The sequence below is a fragment of the Nannospalax galili genome, unplaced genomic scaffold (genome assembly GCF_000622305.1).
Source record: "Nannospalax galili isolate Female #2095 unplaced genomic scaffold, S.galili_v1.0 scaffold356, whole genome shotgun sequence".
Classification (NCBI taxonomy): Eukaryota; Metazoa; Chordata; class Mammalia; order Rodentia; family Spalacidae; genus Nannospalax; species Nannospalax galili.
The window spans coordinates 2793329-2808184 of NW_008338126.1; the positions used below are offsets into that span (position 1 = coordinate 2793329).

A 14856-nucleotide genomic window follows, 5' to 3' on the forward strand; every position below is an offset into this window, starting at 1 on the left:
ATAACACAGCTGCTCTCTCAATCTCCAAGGCACATCTCTGCAATCATTTTACTCTCCAACTATCACACTGAAGCCTTTCAGGCAGAAAGCAATTTGTTCTCAACTTACTCTGGGCTCCTAAGTTAAGAGAATTCTTTGCCTGTTTATAATGAGGCCTCCTCCTCCTCTTCTCTCCTGGCCCAGCTTCTTCTCCACAGAGCCAGTTACCACAAACTTGACCTGTTCAAATGCCTTAGCCTGGTCCTTGGCTTCCTCTCCTGTTTCATCTCTAGCATGTGGTCTCTAATCCAGCTAGACAGCCACCATGGGTCTTTCCATACTCTGCTTCTCTGCAAAGCAGGCACCTCAATCATCCAATTAATGACTTCTGTCCCTTAAAACCATGTGCAGGGACCTCCTCCTCCAGGAAGCATTCTGATTAGATAAAATGCTTCTCCTACATGCCCATGACTGGTCATTCAACTATGTAATCAATAGCTACTAACACCTAGCTTGCACCAGGCTCTGTTCCTGGTTCTGGAGATTCAGTAGGGAGGAAACTACAAAACAAAGACTGCTTCCAGGAAGCTTAAATTTTATTTTTAATATTTATTATTTTTTTATTTTTATGTGAATAAGTGTATTGTCTGCATGCATGTAAGTTCACCCATGTTGTGCAATGCCTGCAGAGATCAGAAGAGAATTTTGGATCCCCTGGAACTGAAGCTACAGACGATTGTCAGCCACCACGTGGGTGCTGGGAACCAAACCCAGGTCCTCTGCAAGAGCAGTCAGTATTCTTAACTGCTGAGTCATCTCTCCAGTCCTAGGAAGCTTAAATTCTTGAAAGGGGAAGAAACTCTATATCTATATATCTATATAAAATAAAAAGCTAGGGTGGTGGTACATTCCTACAATCCCAGTGCTTGAGAGGCTGAGCCAAGAAGAGCTCAAGTTCAGGGCTTGTCTAGGCTACAAGCAAGACCTTGTCTCGAAACAAACAAACAAATGAAATAACTGCCAAAGAGTGATAAATATTCTGAAGAAAAATAAAACAGGATAGACCAGGATTTTTGGGTTTTGTTGTTTTGTTTTGCAGTATTGAGGATCAAATTAACCCAAGGCCTTGCACAAGCTAGGTAAGCACTCTATACTGAGCTACTTCCCTAGTCCTAGACAAGACTGAAGTGTTACAGAATGTTTGGAAGGCAGTGTAATCGCACCTGTGGTAGTCAGTGAAGGCCTTTCTGATCAGAGAAATCCAGACTTGACTCTAGTGAGGGCAGAACACTGAGAGTCAGATAGTAAGTGTAAAGGCCCTGAGGCAGAAGCATACTTGGTGGAAAACAGCAAGGGACAGTGGGACAAGGAAGTCTGAGAAAGGAAATGTTGAAAAATGAGGTCAAAGAGTCAGTCAGGGGCAAGGGTACACAGATTAGGAATTTGCACTAAGTAAATGGAAGCCACAGGGTTTTGAGCAGAGAATAGAGAGGAATTGCTTTACATTTAAAAAAATTATTATTTTATATGTATAAGTGTTTTGCCCGCATGTATAGAAGTGCACCAGGTGAGTGCAATGCCTGGAGAGGTCAGAAGAGGATGTCAGATCCCCTGGAACTGGAGTTACGGGCAGTTGTTAGCTGCCACGTGGATGCTGGGAACCAAACCAAGGTCCTCTGCAAGAGCAGCCAGTGCTCTCAGCCACTGAGGCATCTCTCCAGCCTGTTTTACATTTTATTTATTTATATTTATTTTTAAGCTTTAAAAATTTTTATTATTTTTATTTTATGTGTATGTGTGTATTGCCTGCATATAGATAAGTGCACCTGTGTGCCCATGGAGGTCATAAGAGGCTGTCAGATCCCCTGGGACTAGAGCTACGGACAGTTGTTAGCTGCCATGTGGGTGCTGGGATTTGAACCTGGGTCTTCTGCAAGAACAACCAATGTTAACCACTGAACCATCTCTCCAGCCCCCCTGTTTTACATTTTAAAAGGCTCATTCTGACTACTGTGTGGATAATAGACTACAGGAGAACCATGAAAAGCAGAGACATCTGGACATCCATTTATTCCATAAGTATTTACAAGCTACTACCATTATCAAGTACTGTTCTGGGCACAGAAGATACCCTATTAAGACAGGATCTCTGACAGCAGAAAGGCACAATCCAGTGGGAGACAGAATCATAAGTTTAACCACAGAACACATGGATGTGCCTACAGTAGCACACAGGGTAGGGTTCAGGAAAGGAGCTAGGCAGAGGAACATTCTAGAAAGGGGAACAGTCTGTGAGAGCAAAGTTGCTTCACAGCAGCCTCCAGCCTGATTAGAGAGACAAGAGCAGAGGAGACGGCCTTGCCAACAGCATTAAAGTGCTTGGGTTTTATCCTATAGGTGATAGGGATCCACTGATGGGTTTTAATGAGGGATTGACAGTGGGATTTCCAGCTTTGATATATCATTTCGTTTATAGCAGAGATGCAAATCTGGAAAGAGTGAGATAGGAGGCAGAGGGGTCAGCAGGAGCCTATGTTGTCATCTGGTCAAAAGAGGGTGAAGTCCTGAAGTACTAGAGATGAAGAAGAGGCAGAAGAATCTAAATATATTTGGGCAATAAAACCACCAGGACTCGGTGGACTAAGGGAAGGCGATGCAGGGCCAGGCTGACTCCTAAGTTTCTAGATGGAGTGCCTAGGTTACCACAATGCCAAATAAGAGAAGGCATGTAATGTCTTAGATGTCCATGGGGTATTGAGGAGGTACCATCAGAAATTCAGTCAGCTGTGGGCTAAAGATACAAACTGGGAATACTATCAGCAGGTAGATGATGCTTGAAAATATGACAGTGGGAGCTGGAGAGATTGCTCAGAGGACCTGGGTTCGATTCCCACCACGTACATGGCGGCTAACAACTATCCATAACTCCAGTTCCAGGGGTATCTGATACCCTCTTCTGTCCTCCTTGAGCACTGCACAACACAGGTGCACTTACATACATGTAGGCAATACACTCACACATAAAATAAATAACATAAAAAAGAAAATATGACAGTGGATATGACCAATAAATACATAAGTAGGTGCACATACTGGTGACTTCACGATCAGTGACCTTGGGTAGGTTAGTACACGTCACTTCTTTGAGCCTTTTCTCATCTTTAATTGGGCATCTTCTTTTCATAAAATGCAACCACGGTGCTGGCCACAAGTGCTTGGTTATGAATCTAGCTTCAACAGTTACTAGCAGTGGGGAAAGTAAATAAGACTTTCTGATCTCTGAGCCCAGGTTGCACCTGTGGTTGTTGCTGTGTATCCACTGGGCCCCATGCTTGGTTAACGGGTGTTGAGAATGTGACTGAATCTGAGCCACTGAGACAAGAGTATGTAATACAATAGGTAAGAGAAACAGGATTTAAAACTACATGAAGGGACTGGAAAGATGGATCAGTGGTTAAGAGCACTGGCTGCTCTTGCAAAGGACCTGGGTTTGATTCCCAGCACCCACATAGAGGCTAACAACTGTAACTCCAGTTCCAGGGAATCTGAAACCCTCTTCTGATTTCGGTGGGCACTGCATGACAAGGGTGCACTTACATACACGCAGGCGTAACACTCATAAAATAAAAATAATAAATATTTTTAAAAACTACCTGAAGATCCACATCAATCATGTCAGACCAAGAAGCACTAGCAAGGTAGGTACCATCAGCCCCTTTCCTTCCAACCTTGCTTTCCAACCCATCCCCTTCTCTTCAAGCTCTCACCTCTCCTTTTCTATTGTTTCCTTCCCTTCACACTGCAAATGTGCCCCACTCTCCCCAACTCTAAACAGCCTTCCTTGAGTCTTGCTACCTCCCTCAATTTTTTTTTTGGAGACAGGGTCTCCCTGTAGCCCCAGCTGGCCTGGAACTATGTAGACCAGGCTGGCCTAGATCTCCCAGGGATCCACCTCCCGAGTAGGCGTGTGCCACTGTATCTGCCTCCCTCAAATCTGTGTCCCATTAATTTCAGCAGCTGCATCCTTTCCCAACCTGCAGCACCATTTGTTTTGTCCTGCCCACCCACTCGCCCTCCCTTCTTTTTTTCTACTCCCTCCTGTTCCCTCCTCTCCTCTTTTTTGAGACATGGTTTTACTATGTAGCTCTGGATGGCCTGGTACTCACCATATAGCCCAAGATGGCCTTGAACACATTGGAATCCTTCTGCCTCAGCCTCCCAAATGCCAGAATTATAGGCAGTAGCCACCACGCCCAGTCTGGAGAGCTTTTCAGTGAGGAAACTACACTTCTTGTTTTAGGATACACATCTCAGTTTATTGTTACTTTTTTGAAAAGTAAGCATCACTTACATAATCATTTGAGCAGGCTTGTATAGAGGTATTTCATTGAAAATATGTATTTTTTCCTACTGCAGTAAGTTATTGTGAGAGAAATTTCATTATGCATCTTCTACAGAGCGACTATTCAAATAAACCCTGAGGTATGGGGAGGCTTTGGGCCAGCTCATTAGAAGCCTCAGCATGGGGGCTTGGGAGACCATCCCTGAAGGTCTTCCAGGGAGAGCTGAAAGGCTCAGATAAGTGAGCACTGGCAAGCAGGGCTGGTCGCAGGCTCTGGCAGGCTCACCCCTGGGGTAGAGCAAAGAGAACAGACAGGGGAGTTCTGAGAGGCACCAGAGCTGTCTAAACTCAAGGGGACGGAACTGAGCGAGCAGCAGTGGTAATTGAGTTTCAGTTACCTGCAGGGTGGCAAAATAAAGTGGTAACTTCATCTGCCTGACATGGGGGAGTTTAGAGGTGTCCTTGGCAAGCTCACTGTGAAATCCGTCACCCTTCCACTGTGTTGGGTGATGGCAAGTGTATGGTACTTTCTAGTGACAGCCGGTGTGCATCCTGTTAGGCAGTGGCAGCATGAGGCAGCTAATGAAGCAAGCTCCTGCAGGCCTGTCTCCCAGGGATCCCTGCATCTTGTCTGAAGGAATGGCACCATGGGAAAATCCAGCACAGCCAGCACCTGCCTCACCCAAACTCAAAAGACTCTTTGAATGGCCGAGCAAGGCCCATTTTCCTTTCTGCCTGGCCCAGGGTAGGGACCGTCCTCAGGTCACTTTTTGTGGGTTTGTACAAACGTGCCGACCGGCATCTCGCCGCTCTTCACCTGCTCCCGGATCTCAGCTCGGTGCTTTAATGTGAAGACCAGAGCCCGCACCGTCCGCCTGTACGGCCCATTAATGAGGCGGGAGCAGAGATGAAACGTTTCCCGCTCAATATTTTCAACCAGTAGGTGATCCATCTGAAAAACAGCAAAATTATCAAATTAGGCCCATGCGTTGCATAAGGATTAAAAGCAAGAAAGGCTGGAGGACTCTGCTCCCAGGCCTCCATTAATCAACTGAAATTCAAGGACATCTACTTCCTGTCACAAGAGAAACAGGAAGAGCAAATTAATTCCACCCTGGCAATTAAGGAACAAGGCCATGTGCTTTGTGACAGGGACCTCATTCACAACCCCTGCCGGGTGGTAATATTTGCCATTATAACAGGAAACTGGCCTGAGCTAAGCAACCGGCACCAGGCCTTGTGCTTTACCAACCAGGAAACAGAGTCCAAGGATAATAAATCAGTGTAACAGTTCATACTTCTTTGTATTTTTAAAGTGCCTTTAACCCCTTATAACATTTGAGGAACACTGGGTCTGGATCCTGAGATGTATACAGAGCACTTTATAAATCACTTTTCATGTTTAATACTCATAACTCTAATCATCACATTTTACAGATAAGAAATAGGTTAAAAGGTAAAGGGGTCAAGCTCTCACAACTACAAAGAGACAGAGGTGGGACTCTGACCGAGACCCCAACTCAAGAGTTCATGTTTTTTTCCCTTTTAGCACACTGACATCTCCAGATGGCTGTTTCTGGAGAGACCCTGAACTTTTCCTGAAGCACATTAGGCCAACTAGATGGGGCCTGTAGCAATGCTGGGGTGATCCACATCAGGCCAAAGCCAGCCTGAGGCCACAGACCTACTCAGAGCAGGCTAGGTCTGGACCTTGTCCACGTGCTCTGGATCCAGGCTAGGCTGACGGCTGGTCAGTCCTTCAGGCTGCGATGGTGTCCTCCGCATCTTTTGGTTGCTGTCATATTATAATGATCTATATATTATAATGGTCTGCAGTTGTTTCCCCTGGTTCTTCCCCTAAGTTCTTCAAAAATAGTAACACATTTTTCTTTTCATTCCCTTTTTGCCTTTCATTCCTTTCTTCCTTACTAGGCACTTATTCAAATATTTGTTCAACATTAACCATGTAGCCAGCCTGAGTTTGGGCTAAGGAACAAGCAGTGACCACAGTATGCCCAGCCAGTCCTCAAAGAGAAACAGGTGGTGGGCGGGGATTATAAGGTAATGAGCACAGGGAAAAGCAGGAGGGTAAGGGCCCAGGAGTGACGCCCGAGACCCAGCAGGCAGTGTCTGGTCTGAGAAGGAAAGTTTGCTGCTCTGCTTCACCAGAGAACAGAAGAATGTGCAGGGGCAGCCAGGTGAAGTAGTTTTGCTTTTGTGGTGAATTCACCAAGCTGGTCAGAGATATTTTGTGCACTAAGTTCTGGGTATGTACTGTACTTCTATGTAAAACACAAAAGTCAATCAGGGCATGGTAGTGCATGACTCTATTCTCAGCACTTAGAGGCCGAGGGAGGAAGATCACAAGTTTGAGACCAGTTGGGGCAATACAGAAAGATCCCTGTCTCAAAACCAAACCAACCAACCAACCAAAAATAAAACTCAATCAAAAATAAAATTTCAGAGTGTGGTGGTCAGTACCTTTAATCTCAGCACTCAGGAGGCAGAGACAGGTGGATCTCCGTGAGGTCGAGGCCACATAGGTAATCTAGACCAGTCAGGGCTATATAGTGAGCCTAGCCCAGATATAGGCACATAGTAAGTGCTTAATAAATAACTCTTAGTGACTCTCTCTCCCCATGTATACCCTCCTTTTTGTTCTCTTAATAATATCATTTTCATAACAGATTAAACATGAATTACTTTTCTATTTTACGTGTTTCCTAGTTTACAAGCTCATCTGCGATTTCTTCCCTGAAAGCTCAGATTCCCAGATCTTTGTGTGTTTGTAGCAATTTCTAGGATTACGATTTCAGATTGCCTTAGAGTTCTATTAGTCTTTTACTGGCACTAAGCCAGGAGAGTAAGCTTTCTTAGGGTAGGGAAGGCAGCTCTTCGTGTTGTATTCCCTTCTGGCACAGAACAGAGTCCACATTTGTTGAACTGAACATTCACTGGAAGCAAACTTTGTGTGGGTATTCCTTAGCATGACTAGATTTGTACAGAGCTGCCCACACTTCTTTTTGACCACTAGAAACATTTATGAGTGAGCTGATCAAAGCCAGGGGTGTAGTCTGAATCCATTCAACAAAGAAAAAAAAAAAAAAAAAAAAACCAAAAAACTAACAGTCCCATATGAGAGCATACCCCTGACCTGTATCTCATTAGCACCATCTGACAACCAACTGAGCCAACCAGCCAGTGTTTCCTAACTCTTAACGATACAGGCTCACTTTAGAATCAGGTTCATTTTTTAAAATGACATAATAGGAAAATGATCACAGGCCGTGAGGGTCGGAAGGAGAGTGGATAATGAGGAAGGGAAGTAAGAGAATGACACCACAGGGGATGTTCATATGAGGAAAGATCTAAAAGACAGGGAAGAACAAAGAAGACCTGGAAGGGAGAAAGCAAAGGGGAGTGAGGCCTGGGTTTCAACGCTGGAGTTTTATTCATCTATCCCATTATTCCAAGGACAAGGAAATAATCCACGAACTTAGAAAGCAAAATCTGGAGGGTAATAAAGAGGTACCCTTTCAGCTGTATGTATATTCTTTACATGTGGCTTTCACAATTAAAACGTAACTGAAACAACACAGAGACATAGGGAGATTTGGTATTTGCAAAAACACATGGTAGGATCAAACTGTACAAGTTTTTCAGTCATTGGGCCAGTAACTGATTCAACAGTTTACTCTTGCCTAATAAAGCTCTGATGTCTGATTTGACTGTGGTCAATATTGGTTCTTTCAAAGACCAGATACTATATTAAATGGGTCACTGATGACTTCAATATGGAAATACCTCATAATGATAGGTATGAGGGTTAACCTTATGTAAAAGTGTATTTGTGTTTTCTCGACACATCAAACTGACCAAAATATCAACAGAAGTTGTTTATGCAAGGAAGGCTGATTTTTTTGCCTGTTTTCTTTCTTGGGCAAGGAAGTAGTAAGATGCCTACTTTTAATTTTTTAAATTTACTCTTTGGGAGCAAAACTATTTAGCTATGCTTAATCTGATATTTTTTCCAATTACACTGGTAAGCACTAACGAATGTATCACTTTTTAAACTTTGCTTTGTAACACTTGAGTGCTTACCACTTGATGTGCCATTTAAAGGATAATTAATGGATAAACTAAAAGGATAATTATTATGGAGTTTAATATAGCAAGCAAACTGCTCATTACTCCTTACAAGCATGGCTTCGTTATTATCATTTACTTAAAAAGATACCATAGGGAACTGGTATTTACCACCACATTAACTACATATTATATACCATACTGTATATTTCAGCAGTAATTTTGGTTTAATTCAAAAATAAACTTTATTTAAAATAGAAAGTATGTTGGTTAATCAATACTCTGGAAAATTACTTACAAGCTTCATTTTTTTCCTCTCTTCATTATTCATATTGAAGTTTCCTTTAGGAAAAGATAAGCAAACTTACAGCATAGCAATCCCCTGCACTATCAGAGACATTAAAAATCATAAACATGAACAATAAAGATATATAGAACAAGATACACAAGATGGCACTAATCGAGTGAGACTGATCAAGATTCAAGAGACAACACAAAAGTAAATAATGGTGTCAATTTTCTACGATGTTATTTAAATAATCAATAAGAATATCTTATGGAATATTTGGCATATAATTTGCTCTAAATAAATCTTGGATAGTCACAGCTTCCCTGACATTCCCTTCAAAACTACAATATTCACCAAAAAGGGAACGAACCAAAATGTTACAAAGACTGTGTCTAGTGCCAGGCTCAACGGTGACTTCTTTCCCTTTCTCTATTTTTCTCATTTTGTATTTTAGTTCTGCATTTTGAAAACCTAAAGTATTCTTTAGAAAGTGTAAATAACATATCACAAATCCATTTGCTTTCTTTTGTGGGTAAATAATTGAGATGGGGGGCTGGAGAGATGGCTCAGTGGTTAAGAGCACTGACTGCTCTTGCAGAAGACCCGGGTTCGATTCCCAGTACCCACATGGCAGCTACGAACTGTCCTTAACTCCAGTTCCAGGGGAATCAGACGCCCTCTTCTGACCTCTGCGGCACTGCACTACACGGGTGCACTCACATACATGCAGGCAATATACTCATACACATAAAATAAAAATAAAAAATAAAATCTTAAAAAAATTGAGATAGAAAGCTCAATTTTTTTTTTGAGAATGAATAGATCTAGCACTTAAGTCAGACTTCTGAAGTCCTTCTTTAAAAAATTTTTTTGTTATTATGTGTCTGTGTGAAGGGTGTATGTGTTGTGTATGTGTGTGGGTGTGGGTGACATGCTTCATGCACATGACGATCAGAGAACAACTTTGTTGAGCCAGTTCTCCCCTTTGACCATTACATGGAATTCAGGAACTGGGTTCAGGTCTTGGGCTTGTGCAGCAAGTGCCTTTACTTGCTGAACCATCTCGTCAGTCCTGAATTCCTTCTTTATTCTTTAATGATATTTTATTTATTTATATTTTATATGTATGAGTATTGTGCCTGCATGTATATATGTATATCATGTGTTTGAAGTGCCTGTGGAGGCCAGAAGAGGGCACTGGATCCCCTGGAACTGGAGTTATAGATGGTTGTTAGCAGCCATGAAGGTGCTGGGAACTAAACCCAAGCCCTTTGCAAGAGCAGTCAGTGCTCTTAACCGCTGAGCCATCTCTCTAGCCCCTAAATTAATTTTTTGTGTGTGTGCCTGCTTAAGTTTTATGTGCCCCACATGTGTGCAGGTGCATGCAGAGGCCAGAGGGTGTCAGATCTCTTGGAACTAGAGTTACAAGGAGTTGTAAACCACCTAATGTGGGTGCTGGGAACTGAACCCAGGTCCTCTGGAAGAACAGCAAGTGCTTTTCACCACTAAGCCATCTTTCCAGCCCCTTTAAGGATATTTTAAGAAGGATAGTTTAGGGTAGGAAAAATATGGATGCTATATATCTGATTTTTCAGAATATTATAAGATTTACTTGATAATGATTAATATTATTATTGAGCAAAAATCCTTTCAGCACATATACTTCAAACCACTAATACCACCTGAGCTTCTGGCTATGGAGGTAATAGGAAATATGTCTATCCAGTTGATTTTATAATTTAGATCTAAAAGTATAGGTCTTGACAAAAAATGAGGGAGTAGAATCTTTTCTTTATTGTCACAAATACACCATAACATCCCTGAATTTTTACTTCAGTGAGAAAGGAAAGAATTTAAATAGGAAGGAACCACATTTATTAAATGACTTCTAATAAGTAGGCACCAAATACTATGCCTCTGTATAAATGGCTCATTTAATTTTCCCAAGAAATTAGGTGGTGGAATTATAATTCTGCTTTTATAGATAAAAGCAAATCTCTAAAATATTGAAGAATATGCCTAAGGTACCATAACCAGGACCTGCATTTCAACCCAGATCTTGGCAATTCCAAAGCTGACACTAGAATACAATCTCCCCAAATGCTTATAAATCCAGAATCCTTAAAGAATAACCTATTAGGGAGCTGGAGGGATGGCTCAGTGGGTAAGAGCACTGGCTGCTCCTGCAGAGGACCTGGGTTTGATTCCCAGCACCCCACATGGTGACTAATAACCAACCTTAACTCCAGTTTGAGGGGATCTGACACCCTCTTCTCACCTCTGTGGGCACTGCATGACACAGGTACAGTTCCACATATGGAAACAATACACTCATACACATAAAATAAAAATAATAAAATATTAAAAAATAGCCTATCCATTTTATTATTTTAATTTTTACTGAATTTTTGAGAATTTCATATATTTTGATTGTATTTAGAACCCCTCCCCTGTCTGCACCCCCCTTACTATCCCCTGCCCAATTTCATATATATATATGATATATACATATGTATGATATAGATACAAATATATGATTATATATATATTTTTTTCTTTTCAAATTTATGTCCTCAAATGTCCTTTGGAGTGGGTCCACCCACTGGCGCCTGGTTAATCTATCAATAATCACACCCTTAATCAAGACTGTGTGCCCGTGTCTGTATGTACACATGGGTGTGGGTTCCTATAGAGGCCAGAAGAAGGCACTGTATTCCCTGGAGCTGGAGTTACAGGTGGTTTTGTGAGCTGCTTGATGTGAGTACTGGGAACTGAACTCGGGTCCTCTTGAAAAGCAGATGTACTCTTAACCCCAGGGCCATCTTCCCAGCCCCTAGAAGAACATACTAGAATACGGCTACAGCATTATGATGGTGAAAGGTCATCATGGAAACCTGAGGCTCATTTAATGAAGAGCTTTAGTAATCAATTTCATCCAGGGCCTTACCTTTAATTCCAAGGCTTCCGAGAGTAATTTCCGGGCATTTTTTCGAAATGACTCAGTTTTGGGATCACTTTGGACTTCAATAGAAGGTCTATCCAAATGTTTTTCAATGAAGCTTTTCCACTCAGTGTAAACTTCTTTGGCAAGACAAGCCACCTCTGAATCTGAGTGTTTACACATCTTGTTCACAGTATGACCTAGAGCAGAAGAGAAACTGAAGGCTGTTCTGTTTTTTTGAAAAGCACAGGGCTAGATGGGCTGATTTGTGGCACTAAGAGTCACTCACATACCCAAGGATGCAGACTCCTGTGCAAACAAGATCTGTTTCCCACAGAAAAATAAGATAATCTCTTGGGGGAGATCAAGACTTGCCAATGCAGAAAGTCATAAAGTTGAAGCATTCTCAATTCTTAAAACAACGAAGGTTCCAAAAATTGGTAATAAAACAAATTTAAGCACTCACCTTTTTTTGAACCTTACTTTTTTTTGTTTTTTTGAGACAGGGTCTCCTTGTCACCCCAGCTGGCCTGGAACTTGTTATATAGATCAGGCTGGCCTTGAACTCACAGAGATCAGCCTGCCTCTGCCTCCCAAGTGCTGGGATTAAAGGTGTGTGCCCCCACGCCCAGCCCTTTGAACCTTACGTTTTTAAGACAACCAAATACCCCTATTTATTAAAGGAATATTCATGTGTGTGTGAGATATGCATATGTATACATGTGTATTGGTGTACTCACCCATATGGGTATGTGTGGAGGCTAGAGGCTGACATCAGGACGACGTCCTTAGTGGCTCCTCCACCTTATTTTTTGGGACAGGGTTCCTCCCTAAACCTGAGGCTCACCATTTCAGCTAGACTTGCTAACCAGCAAGCCCCAGGGTTCCTCCTGTCTCTGCCCCCAAGCTGCCGTACCAGGCTTTTAGGTGGGTTCTGGGGATTCAAGCCAAGTCTTCGTGCTTGTACAGCAAATGCACTACCTATTAAGCCACCTTCCCAGCTTACACATTTTCTTACTCAACTAGTGTGAAAAGATGGACAGAAAACATTTTTGTAGGCCCTGATGAAGTAATTCAGTCAGAAGACAACCATCAGTGGATAAACTCATTCAATGAAAGATTGAGGGGAACTTTATAAGGGAAGAATGAACTGTCATCACCACCTGTATCCACAAGTCCCTGTTAGTGGGACTATGAGACAAAGTACTTGACAGCTCTCCCTATGAAGTAGTCCTCTCCCAGAGAAAAAAATGAATCACAGTGCAATTAGCCATTCAAAGCTAATCCCCTGGTCCAGAAGAAATATGTGACAGAGGAATAAGTTACAATGTGAGGAAGCAAACACGTTCAGAATGTGGGATGTTCTAACAGGACAAAGACAGGGTTTCTTCAAGCCAATGGTATTTATAGGGGGCAGGGCTAAGGACTGCTATAAATTCAGAGTCCTTTGAGTCCAAACTAGCAAACTGGTTTGTAATTTAAATCCTGACTGGAACTATTAAAGGATATTTTGAGATAAGAAATATGAATATGCACTAGATACTGAATTATACCAAGAAATTATACAGTTAATTCTGTTAAGCATGAAAATGGCATTTTAAGTAAGAAAATATTCAGATTTTTTTTTAGAGATGTATACTAAGGTATGTAGACAGAGTCCTCTCTGGTTAAGCTTAGTAACTCAGGCATCAGATCCCCTGGAACTGGAGTTAGTTAGGACAATTGTTAGCCTTCATGTGGGTACTGGGAATCGAATTCAGGTCTTCTGCAAGAGTAGCTAGTGCTCTTAACTGCTGAACCATCTTTCCAGTCCCGTAATTTTTTTTTTTTTTTGGTGGCCGAATGTCAGGCTATAACCATTCCTAGTGCTCACTGGCTTCTGAACACCATGCATAGAAATAGCCACTTGCTCTCTGTCCTGATGCTTACAGGCACAGCAGAGCAGCTGTGCTTGTGGTGCTGACAGATCCAGGACAGCCGGTAATTCTCTTTTTAAAAAATATTTTATTATTTTTACTTTATGTGTATGAGTGTATTGCCTGCATGTTTATAAGTGTACCCGTGCTGTGCAATACCTGAGAAGGTCAGAAGAGAGTGTTGGATTGCCTTGGAACTACTGTACAGACAGTTGTTAGCTGCCATGTGGGTGCTGGGAACTGAACCTGGTCCTCTGCAGGAGCAGCCAGTGTTTTTAACCACTAAGCTAGCTTTCCAGCTCTAAGTTTAGTGACTCTTAATGCCATTCTTTATACAGCAATTAGAGGAGCCTTATTTATTTATTTATTTATTTATTTATTTATTTATTTATTTATTGGTCTTTTTGAAACAGGGTTTCCCTGTAGCCCCAACTAGCCTGGAACTCACTACATAGATCAGGCTGGCCTTGAACTCACAGAGAGTGAGTTCACTCTCTGCCTGCCTCTGCTTCCCAAGTGCTGGGACTACAGGTGCACCACCACGCCTGCTGCCCTTGTTTAATTTTGATATACCTACTCTAAGGCTCTTTGATGCTTTCTCTTTTTAAGTTTTTGTTGTTGGTATTGTCTTGTTTGGGGCAGGGTCTCTCTGTGTAGCCCCAGCAGGCCTGGAACTCACTATGTAGACCAAGGTCATCTTAAACTCATGTCAGATCCCCTGGGACTGGAGTTACGGACAGTTGTTAGCTGCCATGTGGGTGCTGGGATTTGAGCCTGGGTCTTCTGCAAGAACAACCAATGTTCTTAACCGCTGAGCCATCTCTCCAGTCCCTCTTTAAAATTTTTAAACATTGATTTATTTGTTTTGTGTGTGTGTGTGTGTGTGTGTGTGTGTGTGTGTGTGTACGTGTGCCATGGTGCACATGTGGGAGTCAGAGGACAAATTTCAGGACTCATCTTTGTTCCACCAAGTAGGTCCTGGGGATTAAACTCTGGTCAGTGTTGGCAGCCTTTACCCAAGAACCCATCTCTCTGCCCCGTGTTTTCTCTTTTAAAGACGTTTTTTCCCTACAACATAAATTCGACCATTTCATTCCTCTACTTAAACCCTTAAATCCTACAGTAAATGCTTTCATGCAAGTCCCTTCACGACCGCCCCCCCACCCTTCACAACCTCCCCCGCACCCTTCCTCATCCTATGCTCCAGCTATCTGCAGCTCCTAAAATGCTTGGATCTTTTTTCTTGCCTCTTTACTTTAAACATACATCTCAACCAACACTGTCTGCCTGGAATACTCTTTCC

At 42.3% G+C, this 14856-nt stretch overlaps 1 protein-coding gene and 1 non-coding gene across 3 annotated transcripts in view; both read right to left on the bottom strand.

Annotated features, from left to right (window-relative positions):
• Positions 1–4273: 4273 nt before the first annotated feature.
• Positions 4274–14856, bottom strand: part of Tceanc2 (transcription elongation factor A N-terminal and central domain containing 2) — a 44758-nt gene continuing 34175 nt past the window's right edge. For both annotated transcript variants that reach the window (XM_029563477.1, XM_017798118.2), the window contains exons 4-5: positions 11644–11837; positions 4274–5273 (exon numbers count right to left, since the gene is read on the bottom strand). In XM_029563477.1, the coding sequence (XP_029419337.1) occupies positions 5085–5273; positions 11644–11837 (383 nt within the window). In that variant the 3' untranslated portion in view covers positions 4274–5084. The remainder of the gene's footprint in view (positions 5274–11643; positions 11838–14856) is intronic.
• Positions 13478–13615, bottom strand: LOC115070356. The gene has a single exon (XR_003849520.1). It is a non-coding gene; the product is annotated as a small nucleolar RNA SNORA43 (small nucleolar RNA).